The sequence below is a fragment of the Hylobates moloch genome, unplaced genomic scaffold (genome assembly GCF_009828535.3).
Source record: "Hylobates moloch isolate HMO894 unplaced genomic scaffold, HMol_V3 SCAFFOLD_10, whole genome shotgun sequence".
Taxonomy (NCBI): domain Eukaryota; kingdom Metazoa; phylum Chordata; class Mammalia; order Primates; family Hylobatidae; genus Hylobates; species Hylobates moloch.
The window spans coordinates 95,830,475-95,857,550 of record NW_026652285.1 but is presented as its reverse complement, the minus strand read 5'-3'; the positions used below and the strand labels follow the sequence as shown (position 1 = coordinate 95,857,550).

The window sequence follows — 27,076 nt, the reverse complement described above, 5'->3', positions numbered from 1 at the left end:
CACAGCATAATCATAAAAGGAGTCATTTTTTTCCAAAAGTATTTGAGGACTTCAGTTTCCCAAAGGTCTCTTTTATCCTTTGATATTGAAATCGTTTTCTTTTGATGTGACTGTTGTGTTACTATCCTTGTTTTTCTTGATTTTTCTCTTCATGTCTTGTTAAGTGGTCTAATACAGCCAGGTCTTCATTTGTTGGTGACTTTGCCTCAACTCTGAGCGGGTATCCAGCATGTCCAACATGGGCTTCATAAAATCCAGTCTCCTTTGCAAGAGTTGTAGTTTTACTTTATGGCAAATTTGCATTTTATTATAGATGTTTGGCTGAGATACAGACAGAGGAGCAGGGATAGATGCTAGGTGAAACGGGAAGGGTGGATAGGGGACGTATTGTCTGGAAACTGGAAGGGTGAAGAAGGGTCATGTTGTTTGAAGCAGTCACATTGTTGGTGAGTATTTTCCTCTTATAAGAGCTGTATTTGAGACCAGCCTAGCCAACATGGCAAAACCCCATCTCTACTAAAAATACAAAAATTAGCCAGGCATGGTGGTGCACGCCTGTGGTCCCAGCTACTTGGGAGGCTGAGGCGGGAGGATCATTTGAAGCCAGAAGGTGAAGGCTACAGTGAGCGGCAATCATGCCACTGCACTGCAGCCTGGGCAGCGGAGTAAGACTTCGTCTCAAAAAAAAAAAAAAAAAAAAGGATTTTAATGTTGTTCAGAAAAGAGATAAATACCTCATAGTCCCCAGTCAAGCACAGGGTAACAGGAGTAGGAAGAACTGCTCTACTTAAAGGACAGGTCTGTCAGACAAGCATGTATACTACATGCATTTGTTTACATATTCTCATTTTTTCTACACAAATGATGGCATACAATACACCCTATTCTGTATCTTGTTTTGTTAGTTATTATATGCATTCAATAAAATGTACAAATCTTATGTGTAGAAGTTGATCATCTTGATTTTTCAAATTTAACAATATACCTTGATATCATTCTTCACCAAGAAAAAAAAAAAAAAAAAGAGCTTCTGTTTTCCTGCCCTTTCTGGTTGACCACACGGTATGAGGAATTTCTGCAGAGTTCTGGAGGAGCCTCTGACCCAGACACCAGCAATCAAAGAGAGCTTCCCAAAGCTGAGATTGCCAAGGGGGTCAGGCAGGGAGGGACAGGAAGAGTGTTCTGGATTGGTGGCTGTCATGTCCATCAGGTATGTTAGCAGGTGGTGTATATCTTTCCATAGAGGAGGAAACTGAGTGTTAGGAAGACTGCTTTCCCGAGGTGTCACATCTAGAAAGGAGCAGAACTAAGATTCAAACTCGGGTTACCAGACTCAAGCCAGTGTTCTCCCCAGCATATGCCACGCTGCTCTGCTTTTTAACACTGGGGGAGGAGGTTTTTGTTTGTTTGTTTTTGTTTTGTTTTTTTTTTTTTTTATTAGGAAGGCTTTAGATACTGAATGCCGAACAGTCTTAACCAAGCGATGCTTTGCCATTGGAAACACGTTGGCAAAATCTGCTGACAGAAAGAAAGGGATACCTCTCCTCAAGTATTCAACATGGAATGTCAGGAGCTCCTCAGACAGTAGAAAGTCACCAAAAGCAACTGAAAGACCCTGTGTCATGTTACTTTTAAACTCATCAGTCCCAACATGAACAGAAGCAGCTCTGCTGCAAGTCTTCCCCCGGGAGGCACTGCTTCATTGTATCGTCTATTCTAATGGTGCCTGAGTGTTACATCCTAAAATTTTATTGCAAATTACCTTTATTTTTATTTCTCTTTTATAGGAGAGCCAGAGCATTATTTTGGTTTTGTGAATGACTAGATTACATTAAGATTTTGTTGTTAGGATAGCAAAGTAGACGCTGGTTCTGATAAGGCTGAAATCCACTGGGCTCTGCTGAGGTCAAGATGAGGGGAAAGAATTACTTCCCACCTGGTTCTAAAGCCATCGCTCATGCGCTTTCTTCTGCCTGTCATGCAGATTTTGTCAGTGGAAGCCCCTCCTCACTGGCTTTCATGTCCTGTTGATATGTCCTGATCATGTGTTGAGCACTGCTATTTTTTTTTTTTCCTAACCCAACATAGCATTGCCGAGCCCCAGCCCTGGAATCAGTCAGTTTTTTTCAAGGAGCCCAGGTTCCTATTACTGGAGAATAGTATTTAGAAACCAATATCTCGGCACTAAGTGTGCTGATTATAATTGGGATTTCTCTGCTTCCAGGCCTTCTCAGTGACTAAAACTAGAAAATATGTGTATGTACATAGATTGGTATTTCTATTTATTTTATCTGTCTCTACTTTCCTACCTATCTACTGAGCATCATGATGCCCTACAGTTACATTCAGTTCCAGTTTGACACCATGGGGTTCATTCTCGTTTTTTCCCTAACTGGATTTGTAACTCTCTTCCGATAGTAAGACATCTGGTTCCAGTTATATATTTACCAGCTTGGTCAGTCTTGATCTGTTCCCTGTTCGTAACCAGTGGCCCTCTGCTGCAGCCCCCTTCCTACATAGCGCCACCCTCCTCACCCTGTTTTTACAGTAGCGTGTGCTACTATTTGGACTGTGGCACCTTAGGCAGAGCTGCTGCTGCCCCTTCCTATCATGGACAGCCTTCTCAACCACATGGACTCTGTGTCGCCTCCCTCCCCCACTCCCCACCCCCTGCTTCGTGGAAGCCCTGACATCCCACATCGAACTGCCTTCCAGATGCTCTTTGTACTCTTCTGGTTTCTAATACCATTGCTGGTCAGGCCTTCCACTCCACATAGATGCTGTCTTTATCCCATGCCAGGCCTAACCCCTCCTTGCCCCCTTGAGTCATGAAACTCCAAGTCAGGCCTCCCCCATGGAGACTCACTCCCTCCTCATCCTGCTCAGACACTGACTTTTCCTTACCAGGCCCCTCACTCTGCTAGGGCCCCAGCACACCATGCCCGATGACCCCTCAGTGGGACACCCTTCTCCTCCCACTTGGACTCTAACACCAGGTTGCCCCTTCGAGAGGACAGCCTCCTCTTCTTACCTGAGTCTGATGTCCTGCTGTGGACCAGCATTCTCCCAGGTAGTTGCTGCCTTCCTCGACTTGGTCAGCCTCTCCACCATCCCTGCCCCCTGCTCTCTTCCATACCTACCTTGCCTGGTCCCATCTCATAGCTTTGAACTGAACTAGTAGAAAGAGGAGTCAGAGAGCTCTTAAAATTTTTTAATGGTTTTCTGTTTTAATACTTAAAGAAGTGGAATCCCTTTATATTCACGCTGAGCTTACACAAGGCCAGTCATCCACATGTACACAAACTCATCAGTGGGAGTGATTATCATCCCAAGTGGAGAGATTAGAAAAGGGAGTCCTCTGCTCTCAGTTCAGCTCACGAGCCAGCAGCTCACCCAGTCGACAGATTTAGATGCAGGATGTTGTCATTCAGCCTGACCCCAGAGCTCAGGCTAACTACTTTGTGTTTACACAGACCATGTCCGCCATATTTGGAGGTAATTTAAGGCCTTTTTCAGGGTGATTTTGACTATGGGCTGTTGCTGCCATAAGTGCTGTCTTTAGAACCTGCCCTTGCCCTCCTTACAAGGGCCGGTGGGACCCCAGATCGGGAAGGCAGTGGGTGGAGGAAACTTTTCAAGTTTAAAACTTTTTATTACCTCACATGTAACACAAGCCTCTCCATTTGACTCTCAGGCCTGGGAGTGAGGGCAGAGCCTGGGAGAGAGTTACCTGAGCCATAGTGGGTGAGAAGGGAGAGAAGCCTGGATCCAGGCAGGTGCCTGGGGAGCAGGCTGTTCCCTTTCGCTTTTCTCCGTCTTCTGGTTGGGTCATGATGATGCTCCATGATCGTCTTCTACATCAGTCCAAAAGCCTAAACTAAATAAAGCACTTGGGAAAGACTTCCAGCTCCTTCCACCCAAACTGTTACTCTGTTGTGGGTGTGTCTCTTTCTGATGAGGACCATAGCTTTCTTGAGTGCAGGAGGACCCTTTGTGCCACAGCCTTGGACAGAACCCACCACAGTCCCCGCTGTGGTACTCTGCAGTGGGGACTCAAGCTGTCACACAAAGGCAGCAGGCAGAGGCGGACCACGGATGGTTGCACCTCGTTAGATGTCCAAGGTGGTGCAGTGTACTAGAGTGTTTGTTTCTGTCTTTGGACTGGGAAGGATTGTTTATTCAACGATGACAGACACACGCAGACTGGAGTGCAGGGTCCTTGCAGCCTCACCTGCAGCCTGGCAGGCCGCGCAAGCTGTTGTGGCGGCTCTAATGAAGCTGGACAGGAAACGCCGCTGGATAGAGCTCCGCTGTGAACCCTGGCCTCCCAACAGGGGAAAACAGGGGCCCTTTGAAGAAGAAGACAGCTGGGTTTCGGTTTCAAAACCTTAACACTGCCATCACTAGATATTCATCTGTCAGTGTACAGGGGACAACATGTGGGGAACAGTTGTGTCCAGTCAGGCCAAAGGGAGTAAGAAATGGCTGATTTCCAGGGTAACTGCAAAACTTCTTGTGGCCAGTGGTTCTGCTTAGCATAGCCAAAAAGAATTGACTTGGTGAGGCTGAGGCTGGGTGTGAGAACCAGGGTGCCTGCCGTCTATAGTAGGCTAGGAGCTCCTTCCCACGTCACCTCCATCCTCACAGCAGGTGACATTGCGGAGGCTGGAGCTTCTGTGCCCAAGCCTCATTGGTCAGTTGAACCTAGTCTTCCAAAACTACTTGGATGGATACTGTAGTCCTAAACTGTCAGAGCACCCAGCCTGCCCCATATCACTTCACCAAATATTTCTAAAATGATTCACTTTTTCTCTTGTTTACTTGAAGTCACAGTTTTCTTGCAAGATTCTATTTCCCCTTCTTGCCTGTTCCCCCCTGCCTCCTGACTTTCAGTGGCTGGATTTAACTAGTGGTATTTTGCTTTCAGGAAGAAAAAAATTTGTAATCCTTGGTCGAATTTGTTTACTGAGTCGTCTAATCTGTGCAAGAGTTTTCTTCTGAGGGGATTTCTTGTTCGTACTATAATGGCTTTTAACTTGGCTGAGGTTTATTTAACAGAATAGGAAAGGAGAAACTTATCTGCTCCCTAATCCCTCTTGAATGTTTACATTACTCTGCCAAAGTAAATGCTGTGCAAAGTGGCAGCAGTCATTTGCTATGTAATAGTCAATATGCAGCTGCCAGGGCTGATTGAAACATATTAATGTAAGTGATAATACTGTCATAGAAGTGAAAAGTTAAGTTGCTTATCAGTATATTTTGATAAGCTACTTAAATTTTACAGTAGCATGTGCTGGCTTTAGACAGACGTTAATGACAGAGGACTGTGCACTTTATCTGTTCCCTTTGTTGCCTCTCACTTCATTTATTACCCTCAGTGGCGCAGCCGGTAATCTGTACAGGGTACTGATTCCCCTCTCCCTGGCAGGATATCACATCTGTGCACTACCTCGTGTCCACCTCTGTCGGTAATGGACTCTGTTAGTGCAGCAGGGCAGACATGACCAGGCCGGCAAGCACTTGGTACAACCTTCTTCTCGCTTGCTGTTAGATGTAGCTTTGGAAAATTTCCTTCTAGAGAACAAAGCTATTGAAAGTAAGTGGCAAAACTGCTTGGGGGTGTGGATACTTTTCAACAATTCCATAGGATGCGTGTGCCCTTGCCGTCAGTCTTTGTCTGGTTTTATTTGCTCAGTAAACGCTGAGCACTGATGGTGTGCCAGGTGCCATTCTTGGCACCGGAAAGACAAAGTGAAGAAAGAAGGCCCCTTCCTCTCTGTTTGCATGTGGTCTGTTGAGAAAACAGACATGCCATTGAGGACTGCATCATGTGGGGAATGTTCTGACAGAAGCATTCTCATGACCAGGGCAGCACAGAAAAGAGAGAATTAGGGCACATGAAGTGGGGATGGGGAGGGGGTGAGGGACTGTTAGGAGGATGAGTAGAAATCAGCTAGACTAGACCCACAGAGGTCGGGGAGAAAAGGGCCCAGTGTATGTAAGCTCAGGCAGGCTCAAAGATGCCAGGACATTCCAGAGTGAGAGGAGTGAAGGGAGCATATCTATGGGGAAGTAGAGAGAGGACAACCAGAAAAGTGGGCAAGGGCCTGGCAGTGAAGAGCCCCAGAAGTCCATCCTAACAAATGTGGACTGGATCCTGGAGTGATGGGCATCATTGCAGGAATTAAGTACAATGTGCGATGGAGATTTGCATTTTAGAAAAACCATTCTAAGAGCCGTGGCCAGGTGGCTCATGCCTATAATCCCAGCAGTTTGGGAGGCCAAGGCAGGCAGATCACCTGAGGTCAGGAGTTTGAGACCAGCCTGGCCAATATGGTGAAACCCCGTCTCTATTAAAAATACAAAAATTAGCCAGGCATGGTGGTGCACACCTGTAGTCACAGCTACTTGGGAAGCTGAGGCAGGAGAATCACTTGAACCAGGGAGGCAGGGGTTGCACTGAGCTGAGATCATGCCACTGCACTCTGGCCTGGGCGACAGAGTGAGACTCCATCTCAAAAACAAAACAAAACAAACAAACAAAAAAAACAAGCCACACAGAGTGGACCACAGGACTGAGGTCAGCAGCCAGGCTGCTCTGAGTGAAGGGGAGCAATGGCCAGGACCTGGTGGAGGGCAGTGGGGATGGGGAAGTAGAACTCATCTTGAAGTAGATAGAGAGATGGTGTGTGATGGGTAGAATGTCTGTTGCAGCAACATGGATGGCTTTGGGCTCATGGGGGCATTGGGACCCTTTGCAGATGCCTGCAGTGGGAATGCTGTGTGTGTGTGTGTCTGTGTCTGTGTCTGTCCCATCATGAGAAACCGAATAGAAGCTTTCCTGGGAAGGGTGGGTGTGCTGGGAGAGGCCAGGGGACTTCTCAGAGATGATGCCTGATTGTGGAGTTGGCTTTGAATTTCTTCTCTGTGAACTGTTCTAGCTCTGAGACATGGGAATAATTTATAATGGACATTCAATCCTCTGCCTTGCACAGGCATTTTTTTAAACTCTCAGAAATAATTAGCATTTCACCAGTTTGTGTTTCCACCAGTCTGTAACAGTAAGACTCTTCAGGATATAGAGCAAAACTGAAATGTATCAGTCCTGAATTAGACCCTGGTTAAAGTTTTTGACCTGTATACTAATATTTCATGTGTTTCCTCTTCTTCCTCCAGCTATCTCCCCTGGTTCGAGGTATTTTATAAGCTGCTTAACATCCTGGCAGATTATACGACAAAAAGACAGGTATTTGCCTTTTTAAAATAATTCTTTTAAACAAATAAGCTTTATTTTTTATGATGAAAAAGTAAAACATGCCTTATATTTTACCAAAAAAGTGATGCATGCCCATAATAGAAAGTTTGGGAAATTCAGAAAATAATAGGAAGGAAAAGAAAATCACTTTTAATTTGCCCCTAGTCCCTTCCCTAAAATAAATATTCCTAGCATTTTGGGTTGTTTTGTTTTTTGTTTTTCTTTGCATTAAAGAAATGATAAATGGACCCTTAACGTTCACAGAGTTAATGTTCACAATTTTTAATATTCCCAAGGAGCCCGGAAAGTTTGTGACAGTATTAAATTATAATTTTGCTGAGGCACATATTTGAATTGCTCATGTCATGCTGCAAATCTGGGGTTTGCAAGTAAAACACTTAACCGGCAAGTGACCTACCCAGCTGTCCTGAGTTCCCATTTCAATAAAGCTTTGTGGTGCTTTTACAGTAACTTTTGTAGGGGTCTGAAAATTACGTTAAAAATTCATCTGTACCTTGCTGTACTTTTGGAAGAAGTGGTAAGATAAGGTATCTTCCATGGATGTCAAAGGGCAGTTGGACCTTTATGTAGATTTTTATAGCCCACATTTTCAGATACCATTATAACGAGCATGCCTCCCACACTATTAAAAATGTTGTAAATATTTTTCATGGCTGCATAGCATTTTATCATGTACCTTGATTTTCCAAAGCATTTTCCTATTATTGGAAATTGTTAATTGTTTGGGATTTTTCTACCGTTATGAGAAGTGTAACCATTCGCATCTATGAGGGTAAAGCATTTTCTTCATTTTGGATTGTTTCCTTAAAAGGAGAATCCCAGATGGGCCATTGTAAGATCAGTGGACATAAACATTTTTAAAACATTTGTCAAACTGCTTTCCAGAATAATTCTGCTGTTTTCTTAAAGGATACCCTTAAGCAGCAACGTAAGAGAGTGCCTGGGTCACGATACTGTCATCAGTATCATTTGTTGAATTCGTTGTTTGACAAGTAAAAAAGTCTCATTGTTTTAATTGCATTTCTTTGATTATTAGTGAGTTGAATATTTGTCTATGTATCTAATGGCTTGTATTTTCCTTTTTGTAAATGGCCTAAGATTTTTAATTAAAGTGATCCATTATTATTAAATGTTAAGGAAAAATTTCCCTTAATTTTTTTCTGTTGAATGTTCTGAGCAATTTGAGTGTTAGTTCTGAGAAATCGTCCATGAAAAGGGTACCAGTTCAGTCACACTGGGGTCCAGGGAAGGGAAAGCTGTGTTTCATTTTCATCTCCTTAAGATTCCTTTAATGTAAGCTCTACGAAGTCTTGCATTGGAGAAACCTAGGTCACCTGTGCTTCCCATCTGGTTTTGCCCCAAACCCCTTTAATTCTGTGATAAATCTTAGCATTCTGAGATAGCAGTGTTTCCTGGAACACACTTTGGGAAATGCTGTTTTGGAGGAAAGGGGGAAATTGTGTGTATAATGACTAAATCATTTTTTTAGAGATAGATTTACTCACTGGCAAATGTATTCCAGAGGTCACAGTAAATGGAAGGAATAACTAAGAGAAACGGCTTCCTTGATCACTACACTCACTGTGAAAAGAAGCTTAGATGTCAGGGGATTCTGTCATAAAAGAAGTGGATTACTCTTTGATGAATGAGTTAGGAGGTCACCTTGGATCTGTTCATCGATTTCTGATTCACAGTTATCTTTAGTCAAACATTCAGGTTTTCACTCAAATTTGAAAGGTGTCTTTAATAAATAGAATTGTATAATATGTAGGCTCTTAACAGGTTTGAATTGGAGATTGACTCACATTTTTTTCCCTCCATATGTTCCAGTCCAAAAAAAAAAAGAAAAAACTCAGCAAAACAAAGAACTTAGTACACTTTTTAAAACATGTGATTCAGGAAAGATTATAAAAGGGTAGGTACAACCTACACATATGGGAGATTGGATTATTACCCTGTAAAATTGGTGAACCTTTCCTCTGGGTGATTGCTCCAGCAGGACTCTGCCTCTTGGGATGTCAGAGACTGAGATCAGTAACATGTTTTAGTTGGAGTCTGTTTCTCTTGAACCCAGGACTCTTTTCTTCCCCCTTTGGTTAAAAGAATTATGACACAGATGATAGGAAATCTGTCTACAACTGGCTTGTTTGCAAGGTTTTAGTCACCAGATTAGAACAGGAAGACATTTTTTATTTAAAGAAACAGAATCAGGCCGGGCGCGGTGGCTCACGCCTGTAATCCCAGCACTTTGGGAGGCCGAGGCGGGCGGATCACGAGGTCAGGAGATCGAGACCATCCTGGCTAACACGGTGAAACCCCGTCTCTACTAAAAATACAAAAAATTAGCCGGGTGAGGTGGCGGACGCCTGTAGTCCCAGCTACGTGGGAGGCTGAGGCAGGAGAATGGTGTGAACCCCGGGGGGCGGAGCCTGCAGTGAGCCAAGATCGCGCCACTGCACTCCAGCCTGGGTGAAAGAGCGAGACTCCTTCTCAATAAATAAATAAATAAATAAATAAATAAATAAATAAATAAATAGAATCTACCTCCTGCCCCAGGGCTGAAACCTTCTCTCATCTAAAAGCCATTGGGAAGGTTGGGAAGCAAGATAGGCTTCTATTGTGTATGTGTGTGTGTGTGTGTGTGTGTGTGTGTGTGTGTGTGTGTGTGTGAGACAGACAGAGACAGAGAGATTGTGATGGCTAAGCATGGGTATGGGAGACCAAGGTGTGAGTAACTGGGGTATCTGTTTGGGCAATGGACCCATCATGCTCATCGGACCTTGAATGGGCACCCTTGTGGAAGGGATGGCAGGGCAAGGCAGGCATCTGAGCCAGGGAGCAGCCTGCCTCAGGGTGTCGGAGCCTGAGGGAGAGAAGGATGTTTATGTGGGAGCATAGTGGTAGAGGCTCAGCATGGGATGTCAGAACTCAAATAGGATCTAGAAGAATCCATGTGAGAAGGGAGGCAGCAGCTGTGGCCCAGTGCTGGTGTGTTGGATCCTGAGGTAAGGAAGGCATTTGTCTGAGGGGTTGGGCAGTAGAGGCCCAGCCCTGGATGTCAGTGTTGGGGAGGGGAGGGAGGGCATCTGGGTAGGGAAGGAGGCAGGGATGGCAGTAGAAGAGTGGTTCTATACAAATAACCAAATATAAAAAGAAAATATAGGCAAGGTTTTTCACTTTTGTAGGATGAAGTCACAGATATGTAGAGGGAGAAAACTAGAATAATTTCTATATTGGATTGGAATAGGAGCCATTGGTGTGAACCTGTGGTTTTCAATATGGGAAGATGGATATAGAAATAAATAGAGATGTGAAGTGCCTATTGTGGTTCCATGTGTGTGTTACATATTCCCTGGCTCCATTGACTGAAAGGGCTTGGCATGAGCAATACTAAGGAGCAGTGAGCACACATGGTGCCCAGATCTTGGTTTCTAAATACCATTGCCCACTAAAAGGAACCCAGACTCATTGAAGAAATAACCTGATTCTGGGGCTGAGGCAGGGAAAGTATAAGATGAACCTGAAAAATCTTTTGTGCCAAAAAGTAAGGAATTGCTAAAAACGTGATGGGAACATGTCAGAAGGACACAAAAGCAATAAGAGTGCTCCCTCTAGTCATATCTGGAACAATTTGAGCATCAAAACAAATTAGGATATTAAAGGATTATATCACACTGAATAAAACAGGAAACTGTGGACCCATGGTAAAATAAATAAGTAAATGGATACATTGAAAGTTTGAGGAATGGGATATTTACACAAAGTGTGAATCCACAAAATGGTTATTTACTGCAAAGAGAAAGAATAATGTTACTGTAGAGATACCAAGTGAATTAATCAATTGATGAAAGCAAACATCATGAGTGAAGGGACATTGAAATCAGACATTAGACAAAACATTAGACAATTGGAAGTTATTCTACAAAATGGGTGGTCTCATTGTCAAGGCCGTACAAATCTAGAAAAGACTGAGGAGCTGTTCCAGACTGAGGACGAGTAGAGGGTTATAACTACTAACTGCAACATGTGATTCTGAAGTGGATTGTTTGCTGCCAAAGATATTAATTGGCACAGTTGGCAAAACTTGAGGATAAGGTGGTAATTCTGCATCAGTGTTAATTTCCAGATTATTATGATTCTCTTAGTTTGTTTTCTGCTGCTATAAGAGAATACCACAGACTGGGTAATTTATAAAGAAAAGAGATGTATGTGGCTCACAGTTCTGGAGGCTGGGAAGTCCAAGAGCCTGGTGCTGGCATCTGTTGAGGACCTTCTTGCTGGGTCATAACGTGTGGCACTCGAGACAAGAGACACAAGATGGGGGCCAAATTTATCCTTTATCAGAAGCCCACTCTCACAATAATGGCATTAATTCATGATGTACTCATGTCTTAAAGGTCCTACCTCTTAATACTGTTACAATGATATTTAAATTGTCAACACATCAACTTTTGGGGGAAACATTTAAACCACAGCAATGATTAATTGTGGTGATTTAGGAGAATGTCCTTGTTTGTATCTATGGATGATGGGGCATAATCTTGGCAGCTCATTCTCAAATAGGTCAGGAAAAAATAAAAACTTTTTTTTTAACAATTTCTACAACTGTTCAGTAAGTTTGAGATTGTTTCAGAGCAAAACTAAACACATGCACACACACCCACAAGTTCATCTCTCTCCTCTCTGAGAAGCTTGTTTGATTTGTCAGAGCTCAGATTGAAACAAGCTTATAGTCTGGGTGCATCTTCTTTTTCCTGTCCTTAAATTCACTACTTAAAGACAGCTGTAGTGAAGCCAGGAGGGCTCTGGAGCCTGCATTTCACCCCTTAGCTGTGCAACTTACTAACGGGCTGATTTGAGACAAGTTGCTTCACCTTTTGGAGCCTCAGTTTTCACATTGTTGAAGTGGGTAGTTGGGAGGATCAAATAGAGGATGAATAGATACAAATATACACTTATCAGTATTAGCACAAATAATTCCACAGGGTGGGAGAAATAGCATTTGGATAATTCTGTGAGCAGTGTTCTTTTGAGCATTTTAGAGGTGAATCCATTTTCAGTCAAATAATTTGTATTGCTTTGTATGTCATCATGTTGCTCAATTTCACAAATTAGAATGCGTAGCCACCATCCTATATTGCATGCTGTTATACTTAGTTCATTTCTAATTTTCCATAATTGGAGGCTGCCATGTGTACCCGGTGAACACTCAATAAAATTAATTGAGGGTAATGATGATGAAGACAAGATCTATAGTGTCATCATTATTTCTCCTAACCACCCCCGCCCTGTAAGCTAGGATTGTTTGCATTTAAAAGTTGTTGCTATGGAGTTTAGGGGATAGATTTGCTGAGAGCTTATGGTATATGATCCATAAAAGGCGGTCATGGTAGGTGTCTCACTGAGTAGAAAATGTCAAACTTGGTGTAGGAGGATCTATTTGGCTCTTATGTTTGAGGCATACGCAGTGTCTTTTGTCAAACCCTACATGAATATCAAACCTATTTCTGTACTGGGGCCAGCATCTCCCCAGCCCCCTCAGTCATGTGTGCCCAGACCTCCTTGCAGGTATCTTACTAAGGGCTCAGCCTTGCTTTTGTTACTTAGGCCTTTTATTTCTTTCAGGAAAATCAGTGGAATGAGCTTCTTGAAACTCTGCACAAACTTCCCATCCCTGACCCAGGAGCGTCTGTCCATCTCAGCGTGGTAAGTGGGGCAGAGTATTAGCCATCACTGAGAACCCATTTCATCATTGACAGTAAGAAGGAGCTAGCTGAACAGGATTGTATTTTGTCACCTGTACCTCCCCTAACCCTACCCCCAAATACTCTGAGACCTCTGAGCTCAAGATAGGCCAGGGAGTAGAATTTCTTCCTTTCTCTGAGATTCTGTAAGAAACAGACATGTCCTAAATGTCCCCACCCTCCTCTGTGTCCATCATCCCATCACCAGTATCTCTTGGATCACAGATACTGGCCCGAAATAGGACAGCTGGCTCTGCCTGCTTCTTCAGTCCCTGTCCCGGCCTCCCTGTGTCACCCTCGCCCCACAGCACTGCTGTGCATGTCCCTTTGCTGAAGCCCATCCTGCACCCTCAGCTTTCAACATTTCCTCTCCCCTATTTGCCAGGGTAACACATATTCATCCTTCAGAACTCAACTCTGATTTTATTTCCAGAGAAATCCTCCCTTGATACCTCGTAGGTTTTGCTAAGATTACCTCCTTTGCTCCAAGCATCTTGCACACTTTGTGGTACTTAGTTACACCCTATTGGAATGACTCCTTTTCCTGTCCCCCTCACTGGACTGTGTGGCCCTTGAGGACAGAGCGGGAGAGTGCTTAATGTTGTTCCTGGCCTGTAGTGATAGTTCTTTGAATACCTATAAATATATACTGCTATTACATGTTCTGCACTGTGCTCTGAAATACCAGTTGGGAGATTTCCATCCTAGTCATTGTCTTGCCAATGACCTGAGTGATCTTAATCAGGACCTTTAACCTTGTGAGCTTCAATTTCCTCATCTGTCAGATAAGGCATCAGAAGAGGTGTAGGAGATCTTTTCCATATTTTGGTTCCAGGAATTCTCTAATTCTCTAGGTCAAACCCTCAAGCCCTTGTCACTACCTTCATCAGAATCCTCAGATGGACATACTTTGACCAAGTATTGATTATTATCCAGGGGCTATTTCCCTTATGTCATGGGGCCTGAAAATTTTAAAAGTTTTGTCTTTCATCTTCATTAGAACCAGGTACAGTATTGGTATTCAGTGGTAGAAAGGTATCTCCCCTCCTAAAGAAAATTAATATTCCTTGTAGGTTTTTTCAGAATGATGATAAAATTGAAAGCAGTGTTACTACTAGTAATTAATAATAGATCTACTATTTTAATAAGTTCCTAATTTATACTAAATATGTATCTCTAATATTCAAAACAAGTCTACAAAATAGATATTAACATTCCCATTTCATGGATGAGGTTTCAAGAGGAAAAGATACCTGCCCTTCCAAGGTCATGTGCTTAATAAGAGATAAGACTTGTGTTTTCAAAGCCAGGGCTAACTTCAAGCCTATGATCTTTCCACTGTGCCATTCGTGCGGAAGGAGAGGGAGAGAAGGAAGGAAGGAAGAAAAAAATGAATTTACAGAGACTTTTGCCCATTTTAATAGAGCATAGGAAAGAAAGAAACCTTGTTACAAAAATTCTCATACGGCAGGGGAGACCATCTGGAAAAGATGAACAAATGAGCTTTAAACCTGCCCCAGTCCTTGCTGTATAGCTAAGCAACCCTGCCTTTGTCTCTGTCCTTTTTCCTAAGCAGCTTGATCTCACGACTTCAGTCCGTAATGACATCCGACAGGTAGCTGTGGAGTATCCTGGCTGGGTCACCAGCTGCTGGGGAAGAAGGTCCACTCCTTCCTTCAAATGGCTGCTCAGGAGCGTGCATGCCAGGCCTCAAGGACAAGCCATCTCAGGGGCAGCAGGAACTGCTGGGGTGGCGCAGCTGTTTCATGCCAGTGGTTTCTAGGAATGTTTCTGACCTCCCCTGGTCCCCAGCATTTCATGGGCAATGGAGCAAAACAGAATCTCAAAGGACAGCCTGGGGACTACTTGGTTTTGGAATTGTGTTGGCTCACTATTTACTATCAATTGCATCTGTAAAGGCAGATTTTTTTTTTCTTTCCTTTTCACTGGGAATTCCTTTCTCCATATTGCATTTCTGATTTTGAAGAGCTACTCTCATCTAGGTTATACATCCTGACATGTTGATAAAATGGTAATCCTGGACTTTTTGTCTCTAGTCACTCTCTGCAAGAGTATATTTCTGTGTGTCTGATATGAGTGATGATACAAATAGTAATATGAACTAGCAGTTCACAGCAGTAATAATTTTATATTAAAATACCATTTATTGAATGGTAGGCATTTCGTATATATAACATTTATTCTTCATAACAGTTTTGAAGAAGATAATATGATTCCCATTTATAGATTCAAAAACAGGTTCTGTGCTATTAAGTGAATTTGCTGAGCTACGTAATCACCACATGGCCATTTGTTACTCAGCTAAACTTCTAGCCCTTTGGTATAGAAGTTGGTATCTCATGGAATCATATTGGAACCTTGCATATTACTTTTCCTGTTTTAATCCTCATTGTTGAATTAATCACTTACTAGTTCCCATGCTACACCGTCTCTTCTGTAATACTTCATAGGTAGTATTTTGATATACACACAGATTTTGGAATAATGCATTGAAGAAGGCTTTTTTAAGTTATCTTTTTTACTTTATATTTTTTACTTTTTTATTTGTTCAAGTCCCTTTTGCTGTCATTTGCCATAAAAAGCACAGGTATAACAGTCTGTCATGGTGGAAAGAGCACAGCTCTAGTTACACAGATTTAGTTTTGGTCCATATTCTGCCACGTACTAGCTGTGTGACCTTTAACTGACTACTTGACTTCTGTGAGCGTTAATTTACCCATTTGTAATATGGAGATAATATCTATCTCAAAATTTGTTATGGGAATTAGAGATAACATTTACAGAGTACTAGACATAATGCCTTTCATGTAGCAGGTATTCAACAAATATCTGTTGAATATTAGACAAGTACCTTATACTATTATTGTTGTCATCATCATCATTACGATTGTCCCCAAGGCCTTTCATTTCAGAAAGCCTATACAACTCATTCTTCTAGACACCTACCTATTTTGCAATCACCCAAGAGTGGGGGTTGGGGTGGATAGCTTCCTGAAATGTCACTTGGGGGTCCAGGTTTGAACTTAGGCCATGGCTAAGCTGACCTTCTCTGCATGTGACCTTTCCTGGCCTTTGCACAATCCCATCTTTAATTGACCGGCACCAAGCTCTTTCCATTCCTGCTTGCCATTGTCTTCTGAGTCTTTAATAGCAGCAAAGGAGGTGCCATCAGTTCAGCCTGTTGTCATTTAACTCAGGGATGCATGCTTGTTGCATATGGAGATGCCTCATTGGACCTTCTTTGAAGAGGTCAATTTTTCAACTCCACTGAGTCTCCAGTCAGGAGGCTTATGATGGAGTGGGCTTCGGGGGCAGAATTTCTCTACTCTTAGTCATCTGCAATGGTCTCAGCTCCAGTGCTCCAGCAACTGGAGCTCTTACTAACATCACTTAGGCCTTTGGGGCAGATTTTGGCCACATTTACAGATGAATATAATCTCAGATGCTGAAATGAACGCCTTTTTCATGTGTTTAGCCATTTAACCTCTTTGAACTATTTATTTATTTATTTATTTAGAGACAGAGTTTCATTCTTGTCGCCCAGGCTGGAGTGCAGTGGCACAATCTCAGCTCACTGCAACCTCCACCTCCTGGGTTCAAGCGATTCTCCTGCTTTAGCTTCCCGAGTATCTGGGATTACAGGTGCCCGCCACCACACCTGGCTAATTTTTTTTGTATTTTCAGTATAGACGGGGTTTCACCATGTTGGCCAGGCTGGTCTCGAGCTCCTGACCTCATGTGATCCGCCTGCCTTGGCCTCCCAAAGTGCTGAGATTACAGGCGTGAGCGAACACTCCTGGCCTGAACTCTTCATTTATATCTCCCAAAGAAGTTCTCCTCTCATAGAAAAGAACTCCATCTACCAAAGTGATGATTTAATGCATCTGGTTCAATCTGACATTATCCAAAGAAAATATTCCATGGGTGTTTCTTCTGAGTGAAACCGTTTCCTTTTCTGAGTAAGGAAATATTTTCCAATCATTTACCTGAATTCTGAGTAATGCAATTGTTATACATTTTAGCCGAAATAAATCACTTTTGCTTTTCTTTTCTAGCATTCTTATTTTACTGTGCCTGATACCAGAGAACTTCCCAGCATACCTGAGAATGTAAGTACTTGGGAATAAAAAATTAAATTTTTATTCTTCTCTGTTTTCTGCCTATTTGTTTTAATAAATAAAGGATGTGATTTAAAGTATCATTATAAAAATTATGATTTTTAAAAAACACATTATAAAAATGAAAGTATAAGAACTGAAGTGTATTATAAAAACAAAAACAAATAGAGAATATTTGCAAAGTATAGAAAGTATAAAGACAAGGAGGGATTGTTATTCCTATTTCTCAAAGGTAATTATGTATTAATATGATATTTGATTCCCTCTTTTTAGAATGTATTTTTACATAGTTAAATCACCTATTATAAAAACATCTTTTCCATTTTCATTCATATGACTTATTTTTGTCAACTATGTAATATTCCATTTACTCTGTAGTTTAGCCATTCTCTCACTGTAGAACATTTAGATTGTTTCTCATTTCTGCTATTGTAAGTGAAATGTTTCCATATAAAGAATTTTCCAAATAGAGGTTTATTAGGGTAGATCTACTCAAGCAGAATTACACTTCTACTTCTTACCTTTGTATATTTACCTTTCAGAGAATAAAATAAAGTATTTGTGGGTGAAGCATGAGGGCCTCCATCCCTACCTCCAAAGGACGTAGGAGCAGTGAACTAGAGTGAGAGAGAGCAGAAGGTTGATGTTTGCCTTCTGAACAAGCTGAATGACATATCTAGTCTAGCTGCATGACATGTTTTCAAAATGTTTTACTATGGTTATAAATAGTACTATGTAGAATCAGATAAAGAATGTCTACCACTTAGACACTTGATTACTTTTTTAAAATTGTGGTAACAAATACATAACATAAAATTTACCATGTTAATCATTTTTAAGTGTACAGCTCAGTGGTTTCGAATGCATTCATATTTTGTACAGTCAATGTCCAGAACTTTTTGTATCTTACAAAACTGAAGCGCTGTACTCATTAAGCAATTTCCCATTACCCTGTCTCCGCAACCCCTGGCAACCATCAATCTGCTTTCTGTCTCCATGAATTTGACTACTCTCTATATAGTACTTCACGTAAGTGAAATCATACAATATTTGTCCTTTTGTTCTGAGTTATTTCACTTAGCATAATACCTTCAAAGTTCATCTGCGTTGAAGCATGTGTCAGAATTGCCTGCCTTTTTGAGGCTGAATGATATTCCATTGTATGTGTAGACCACATTTTGCCTATCTGTTCATCCAGCGATAGATGCTGAGATCAATAGATATTGTTTTTACCCTTTGGCTATTATCAATAATACTGCTTTGAACATTGGTGTACAAATGCCTGTTTGAGTCTCTGCTTTCAATTCTTTTGGGCATATACTTGAATACTTGATAAGAAAAGTACTGGAATATGTGCTATACCTTTTCATAACTACTGTAGATTCACAGAAAGGAAATTTTTCTAAGTGTTGTCTATAGAACAGGTTATAAATATCAGGTGATCAAATGTAATGAATGAAGTTAGGCTGTAGTATCGTGATTAGATAACAGTCTTGATAAGTTGGGATTATCAAGCATATCCATGTAGTATATTATCTGTATGATCAGACTATGGTAGAAAATGTTGCATCCTTTTTGTTTGACATTAACAAATAAAAAATTCAGACCAGAGTTCCCATTTCAACAATAGCTAATGTTGATTGAGTACTACTACTCGAAATACTATATATTTGGTGCTTTTCTCCATTTTCTCATTTAGCTCTCTCAACAAGCTTACATGGTAACTACCATAATTATTTAATATAAGGAAACAGAAGCCCTGAAAATTTAAGTCACATATTCAATATCCTACAGGAAATAAATGGTAAAATCAGAATTCAAATATTGATCTTTCTAGATTCTTGAGACTAAGCTCTTACATAACATGCTATACTTTGAGCCCATGATTTTTACCTTTCATCTCTCAGAAAATTCCATTGAAATGATGAACGAAAGGAGAAAAATATTTCCCTAATGACAGAGAAAGCTGCCATGAGCCAGAAAGTTTGGGAATTTACATAATATAAAGGAGATGATTACTGATAGTTGCAGTCAATTCAGTATAGACAGTGGAAAAATCCAAAAAGAAGTGGGAAAGTAGTGCAGGAAGAGCAGAAGCAGAGGCATACTCTGGCTACGAAGGAGGCTACTGAAGGATTATTTTAAAATGCCATGGGACATTTATAAGAATTGATCATGTACTGAATCACACCAGAAATTTCAAAATAGAGCATATTAAACTCTCACAGGTCACTGTCTTTTATGGCAGTGAATGAAAATGATAATAAATTAATTAAAGGTTTAAAAATATTCATCTATTTGAAATAGCAGTTGGATCAAAGATGATAAAAATTGAAATGAGTTATTATTTAGAAATTAATGACAATAAGGACACTAAACAAGTACCTTAGGGATATGGCCAAAATCACACTCTGGGAAAATTCATAGCTTTGAATGCTTTTATATAAATAAAAATTTTAGAAAACAATGAACTTGACTTTCAAGAAGCTAAAAAAAGAATAGTAATAAAAAATAACCAAAACTAGAAAAAGAAATTATAATTTAATTTATTAGGGAATATTGTTAAAGTAAAATTGAAAAATAGTAGTTTTTAAAAACTGAATTTGTGAAAAGAATAAAATTTTAAACTTATTTGATAAATTTAAAGATTGTGAAAAGAGAAAATTTTCTAGAAAAAGATAAATGATAGTTGACCTGAGAAATAGGCAATATGAATATAGAATTATAACTTGAAAAGATTAATAAAGCTCTATTTCAATCTCCATCCTTCAAAAAATCTGTCAGATTTAGGTGGTTATATAGGTGTTTCAGGAACAGATAATTATTACTTAAACAGTACCAAATCATAGGAAAGGTATGTGTGTATGTGTATCATACAACAGCGAAAGAAAAATCAGGCATAATCTCCCATCTCAGAGATCTGTTTCTGAGTTTTTTCATCCTTCCTTTTTATGACATGTAGTTTTCAAACTGTGCCACCGGGAACCCCAGTGTTGCTTTGGGAGCCCTGGAAGGCCTCACAGAGGTAGATGGCTAACTGATCAGAGTACTGGATCCTTGCTCCTATTTTATTCAGAGCAGGTTAATTTCCACTGCTTACACTGGGGGTTAAGTAATACTTTGTTTGAGACAAAAGTATTCTTTTGTTTTTTGCTGTTGTTGTTAAGTTTCAAAACTTACATTTTTAAAAGCACACAAAATGTACACACTTTATGTTTTTCTTGTAACAATGTACCATGAACATTTACCTGTGTCATTAAAAATTCTTTACAAATATTTTGTTGTAAAAGATTAATACTGATACATAGAGAAAAAAATGAAAGGCCCCCATTACCACCATCCCCTCCAACCCCAATCCCACTCTCCCTCCAGTGTTTGATGAAATCTTTCTCTAGGAATTTAGTGTTATGTGTGTGAGAACCTGTGTGTGTTGTAGATGGTTTTTAAACATAAATATGATGCTATTCATACTTGTTTAGCAACTCATTTTTTGGTTTAATGTATTCTAAAAAGTGTTCATATCTACCTACTTTATCCTTTTTAATGACATACTTATTTAGTGGTATTTTTATTCTTATGAAAGTACTGCATATTAATGGATTAAAAACATGTAGGACTACATAGTTGATGAAAACCAGCAATTTTCAAGTTGCCCAGCTACTTTCAAGTTTTTAGCCGCCGTGTTTCCCTCTGTATTTTTGAATAACTTATTCATATTGCTAAATCTTATTTTTTTTTTTGTTACAGATATCACTTATTGATTTTCCTATAGAAGATGAGAGTTTTGGTCTTTTCCCACCTGTAACACTCCCCACCCCGAAACACACAGAATAACGTTCTCTCAGTCACATGTTTCCCCCTCTCATTCTTTCTATACCTTTAGAAAATTTTTACATTAAATCAGAAGTTAATGTTTACATTTTAATGAGCATGCTGAAGCAGTTAGTAGATTACCTTTCCTTTCTTATACAACTTTTTGTCACATAAGCGTTCTTGGGTTTCATATCTTTCTCATTCTTGATTTCATTCCCTCAGTTTGGTGAAACATGCGCCAGTAGTTTTCTTGAGAAAGTACTTGTTAGAGGCAACATTTTTAGACCTAGCATGACTAAAAATAACTCTTTTCTTCTTTTTTGAGACAGAGTCTCGCTCTGTCTTCCAGGCTGGAGTGCAGTGGCACAATCTCGGCTCACTGCAAACTCCACCTCCTGGGCTCAAGCGATTCTCCTGCCTCAGCCTCCCATATAGTCGTGGCTACAGGTACACACCACCATGCCTGGCTAATTTTTGTATATTTTAGTAGAGATGGGGTTTCACCATGTTGGCCAGGCTGGTCTTGAACTCCTGACCTCAAGTGATCCACCTGCCTTGGCCTCCCAAAGTGCTGGAATTACAAGCATGAGCCCAGCCTCTTTATTCTTCTTTTGACAGTTTGACTGGGTATAGAACTCTAGGTTGGAAATTATCTTCCAAACTTTGAAGATGTTTCTCCACTGACTTCTAGCTTTGCTGTTGCAGCTAAGAAGTCTCAGCCATTCTGATTCCTGTGATTTATTTATTGTAACCATCCTTTGGTGGTCTCTCCTGGTATCCTGAAATTGCAGTGGTGTGCCTTGCTAGGGGCCTGTTTTCATCTATTGTGCTGGACACTTGGTGGTTCCATTTAGTACGGAAACTCATGTCCTTTAGAGCTGAGAACTTTTCTCACATTATTTCTTTGAAAAGATATTCTTCATTTTTCTTTCTTTCTCTGGGGCCTCTATGATAGAATGTTAAATATCCTGTACTGATCCTCTAATTTTCTTGTTTTTTCTCTGCTATTTTCCATCTCTTTCTTTTCGTTTTCTCTCTACTTTCTTCAGCGAATCTTTCCATCTTTGGAAATTTACTTCTGCCATTATATTAATATTTTCACTCATCTGTGAGACTATTTATAGATTTTAAAAATTGTTCTTGTATTATTTTCTTGCTCAACATTCCTATCTTCCGTTTGTTTTGTTCCATAACTTTCACTATAGAGCCTTTCCTCAAATGGCTGCCCCGTCACATTTAAGAGTGAGGCACTAAAAAGCTGACTGAATGCTCTGTCAGTCATTTCTGGAGCTTGGAACTAGTGTGGCTATTTTGGGGGCAGTGGCCTCTGAAATATCAGTATCAGAATCTTTTCCTTTGGATTTGGTCTGTTTTCTTTGCCTAGTTAGTGTATGCTTTATTACCAGTGTTCTGGAAGCTGAGTAGGAATGGTAGGTTATGCCATGTCAACATCTAATATGTATACCTTCGTTTAATACTCATTTTCAGTGTAAGGCTTTATTGCCTATCCTCAACTATACCTGGTGTCCCCAGGCCTTTCTGGTTCAGTTCTTCCAGAAAGTAAACACATATTCCTCTGGAGAGGTGCAGGAAAGTCTGTTGACTAGCTCAGTGAGCTGGGAGAGGAGATCCTTGGGATTGAATTACTCCTATTTTTATTTGCACCCCCTCTCCTAGCCTTCAGAGATTCTGGGTGTCTCCAGTTCCTTTTTGGAATTCTTTTTGTGCTATGAGTTGGGCTGAATGCTCGGTGCTGTGCCTGCTCACCTTATCCATAGCTTTCAGCTTTTCTTCTCAACCTCAGTTGCATGCTTGTCAGCTTGGGCCAGATCATTCTTTGTTGAGTGGGGCTGTTTTATACATCGTAGGATATTTAGCAAGCATCTCTGGGCTCTACTCATTATATGATGGTAGCACATTCCCCTCCAGCTGTGACAACCAAAAATGTCCCCAGGCATTGCCAAATATCCCCTGGGGGACTAATGGCCCCAGCTTGAAAACCAGTTCTTTAGTCACATCTGCTTTTTGGTGTTCAAAAATTTGATCTCTTTCTTCCATTACTAATTCTTCTCCTGTTTTTCAGTATTCGTGCCTTTTAAAATTCTTTTACTGTGACTTTTTCTGGGAGGCTGGTATCAGGAGAGAGAAAAGATAAATATGTATGTTTAATTCACTGTATTTAACTGTTGTAGCTATGCTTTTCCTACTAATAGACATTTACATTTTCTACTATAAATAATGTTATGATAAAAATGATTGCCTAGGTTAGGTTCATTAAAAAAAATCTTTTTTCTTTTAAGAACAAATAATTTCTTAAGAACTTCATTTTAAGGTACCTGGAAATTCTGATCATTTCTAATTTTTCAAAACCACAATTGAGATTAGGAAGGTTTTTTTTAAGTCTTCTCATAGCCTTACCTCCAAAGCCTGTCTGCACTGTATGCTACCTCTCCTGCCCCCACTATTTTAAAAATTTACATTCCTTCTGCTGGTTTTGCTACTAATGAACCAATTCCCTGTGCATGACCCATTGTCCCTAAATCCTCCTTTGCAAACCAGGAAAAGGCTAGCCTTGTTTGTTTCTAAGCGGAATGGTAATACCAATCTGCCAGACTCCTACCGTACATGATTCCACTTTAATCCTTAGAGCTACTCCGAGAGGGGTAGACATGAGCCCCATTTTAGACAGGGAGCCCAGAGCTCACAGAGCTGAGGCGGCAAGGTCTGCTTGTAAGCACGGTGTAGCAACCCAGGTTTGTAAGCTTTTGTTCCTTTTGTACCCCACTGCCTCCCTGGAATTGATGTGTTCTATCCATGAGGAAAAAAAAGGAAAAGAAATGATTTTTTAAAATATATAGCAAATTAAAAAATGAAGCAGGAAAGCCTTTCCTCTAAGGAGAATCTGAACTTTTGTAGGACCAATTTGTGTGGTTTTTGACACAGAATCACTATCGAGCTCTAGCAGTGTTGAAATTTGCATATTAATCTCTTGATGATTTTTCAAGGATTAATTTAAAATTACTAAATTGCTGCATTGCAAATTGAAATAAACAATAACTGTGGGGTTGTTAATCCTTTATGATCTGGTGTAGTGGAAAGAACATGAATTTTAGAGACAACCAGACTCTGGGCTTCGCTACCCTGGGACCTTGGGGCAACGTACTTATACTCTTGGAGCCTCTAGGTCCTTATCTACAAAAGGAAAATTTGAGAAACTCATGAAGTGTTAAATGTAGAGTTCCAAGGACAATGTCTGGTTTGTTGGAGATGCTGCTTTCAATGGTCTGTTTCTTTTTCTCCTTTTCTTGGCTCTCCCAGAATTCTAGTCTTAACCTCCCTTAAGATCTGAGTTGTGGCTGAGGGCTGAAGAACATTATTGTTGGAGCACATCTTTTTTAGGTTTTTCTCATATTCATGGTTATGGAGATTAATTCTTTTCCTTTCATGGGGCATATATTTCATGGAGCCTTGAAAGTGGCTTAGCAGGCCCTTTTCACACCAGAATGTCTGAAGCTTGGAACTGGTGTGGCAGATGGAGCGCAGGGCTCTGCTGCCTGTAATATAGATGGTTTGTAAATATTTATTGATTATCTCCTCTAAGGAACATAAGCAACAAAAAGGATAAATAGGCTTTGGGATGTGGAACTTAATAATGTTCTATCACCAGATAATCCTGTTCTCCTGGACAGCTTCAGAGAAGTGTTAGTGTAAAAAAAGAGAGGAAGGAGCTGGTATTTATTGAGCATCCACTGTGGATCAGATCGGGCACTGTTTGTTATGTTATGAAATCTTCACAACAGCCTTATAGTATGGTTGTTATCTCTGTTCTGGAGAGGAAATGAAGCCCAGAGATGTGAGGTAACTTGCCAAACCAGGAAGTGCTGAAACCAGGATTCATACCTCTGTCGGTATGATCTGAGCATTGAGATGCTGCTGGGTCTGGGCCCTGGCTCCGTGGCTCCCTCTGCCCATCTAAGAAGTTGCTCATCATACATGTAAGTTATATAATTAATTGTATGAATGTTTGGTAAAATGTCCTGTCTCCTTCTCTAAGGACAGGGATCAGTATTTTTTTTCACTGTAGCACTCTACCCAGAACAGAATAGAAGCCCAGTGTGTATTTATTGACTGAACGAATGACTGAATGAATGAACATGTAGCCACCCCCAGGAGAAGAGAAAAGAACAATTCCTTTCAGTTGGCTTTTGGGCCAATTTGTCTGCAAGACATTAATGAAAAGCAAACGTAAAAAATTAATTCTTTTCCCTTTCAGATCCCCATTGAAGTTAATTCTCATTATTTCTACAATTTCTTTGTAAAAATATTTTCTTTCTTTTCACTGAAAAACTATCACTCTGTAATTGCCCATCAGGGTTTTCTCTGTCTATCAAGATAACACATGTAAGAGTGAATTTTATGCAGGCAATAATTAAATGAGCATAAATCTTTATAAATTTTAAACAGTTGACCTGCATTTAAAAAAAGTCACAGATCACAAACAGTTATGTAGTAATAATTACATTGTAAACCAGCTGTATAAAGGATTTTTTTTAAGTGTCCAGGTTTTGAAGTCTACTTTTGATTAATGGATAATCATATAGACCTTCATTTGGAATATTAAACAAACCTGTCTTAATTATCTAGTTGGTGTCATACCAAGTGGTTAATGATGCGAGGAAAGCAGTTTGAATGGACAGTTACATATAACATTGCCCAGACTCCACTTTGTCAAAAGATGCACCATGATATAGAAAAGATTTATGAACTCATCATGACTTTCAAACATAAACAAAGTTGAAGTGGTAGTAGAAGACCTATTATCAAGAACTGCGATTATAGAGAATTCCATTGTTTCTCTTAAGAGTTGTCAGGTAATTGTTTATTCTAATGGTTTTTCTATTCACATGGAGGGATGAAAGTTGACCTCTCGGTAAACTCTGCTTTCCTTTCTAGAATACTCTTCTCTGATTTGATTGCTTATGTGAATTTCTGGGATTCTTTCTTAAGCAGATTCTTGTAGAATCCAAATTTATAATTCCCTTTAAAGAATCCCTCCCAACTAAGGTTACCTAAATTCTTAAAAAAAAAAATCGGTTGAGGGTTTTAAAAATTTATATTATGGTAAAATAATTTGAATAGAAGTTATTTCAGTAAACAAGACCCACTGACAAAACTAAGCCTCTTGCCTTGGAAGCTGCCTTCAGACACAAGACAGTAGGTCTTTATCATGTGTACCATGTATGAAGTGGAAAGTCACAAAGACTAATAAAATGACAGACAGTGGGGCGGACTAGCATCTGTTTCGAAGGCTCCAAGGAGTACCCAGCTTAGAGTCAGTTCTTTGGTTTGAGGATTATCTCATTTCCCTAAGGTATTGAACCTAAGACGCTTTCTCTCTAAGCCCCACTATATCCCCTCCCATTCCCACCCCACTCCAACTCCCCCCATCGCCACCACCCCCACCTGCTTCGTAACCTCAGGCATGGATCACAGTGAGCCTCAAGTCCCCAGCCACCTGGATTGGTGCAGGAGCCAGCAGGGACAGCTAGAAGGGAGCAGCCATTATAAGGCTTCTCATGGGAGGATGGGGGTTTTGCCAGGTGCCATTCCCTTTCTCTTTGTCTGGATTTAGAGCCACAGGGGGTTTGCTCTGGACCTGAAGCTTACCAACATTTCTTTGCAGAGATGAGAAGTGGGAGCCAAGAGTCTAAGGAGCTTGTGCATTGCAGGCTTCTTCTGAAGTACACCTTGCAGGCTGCTCTGTCCAGAGACCTTCCTCAGATTTGAGCCCTTTCTAGCCTGGGTGGTGGATAGCTTTGTAGCTGTGCTACCCAGCCTTAGAGAGTGTGGCCAGAAGAGATGCTAGGTGGAGAGGCACATGCTCATGGGGACATAAATGTATATGTAACTGAAATAATGTTTAAACTCCATGAGTAGGAAAGGAATATCCTCAAGCCTAAAAACTTACTGGCACTAAGAAAACCGAGACCTTTTGAGCACAGAAACTGGGAACTAGTCCTCGAAGCAAGGTTTTCCTTTCCAAGTAGGTGAGTCACACAGAGAAGTAATTGGCGGAGAATGAAGAAAGTGATTATTTAGGCTCA

The 27,076-nt window shown here is 40.6% G+C and overlaps 1 protein-coding gene across 10 annotated transcripts in view; it reads left to right on the top strand.

Annotated features, from left to right (window-relative positions):
* Nucleotides 1-27,076, top strand: part of DENND1A (DENN domain containing 1A) — a 551,140-nt gene that overhangs the window by 248,002 nt on the left and 276,062 nt on the right. For all 10 annotated transcript variants that reach the window (XM_058445765.1, XM_058445767.1, XM_058445766.1 and 7 more), the window contains 3 exons: nt 7,177-7,246; nt 12,902-12,982; nt 17,097-17,150. In XM_058445765.1, the coding sequence (XP_058301748.1) occupies nt 7,177-7,246; nt 12,902-12,982; nt 17,097-17,150 (205 nt within the window). The remainder of the gene's footprint in view (nt 1-7,176; nt 7,247-12,901; nt 12,983-17,096; nt 17,151-27,076) is intronic.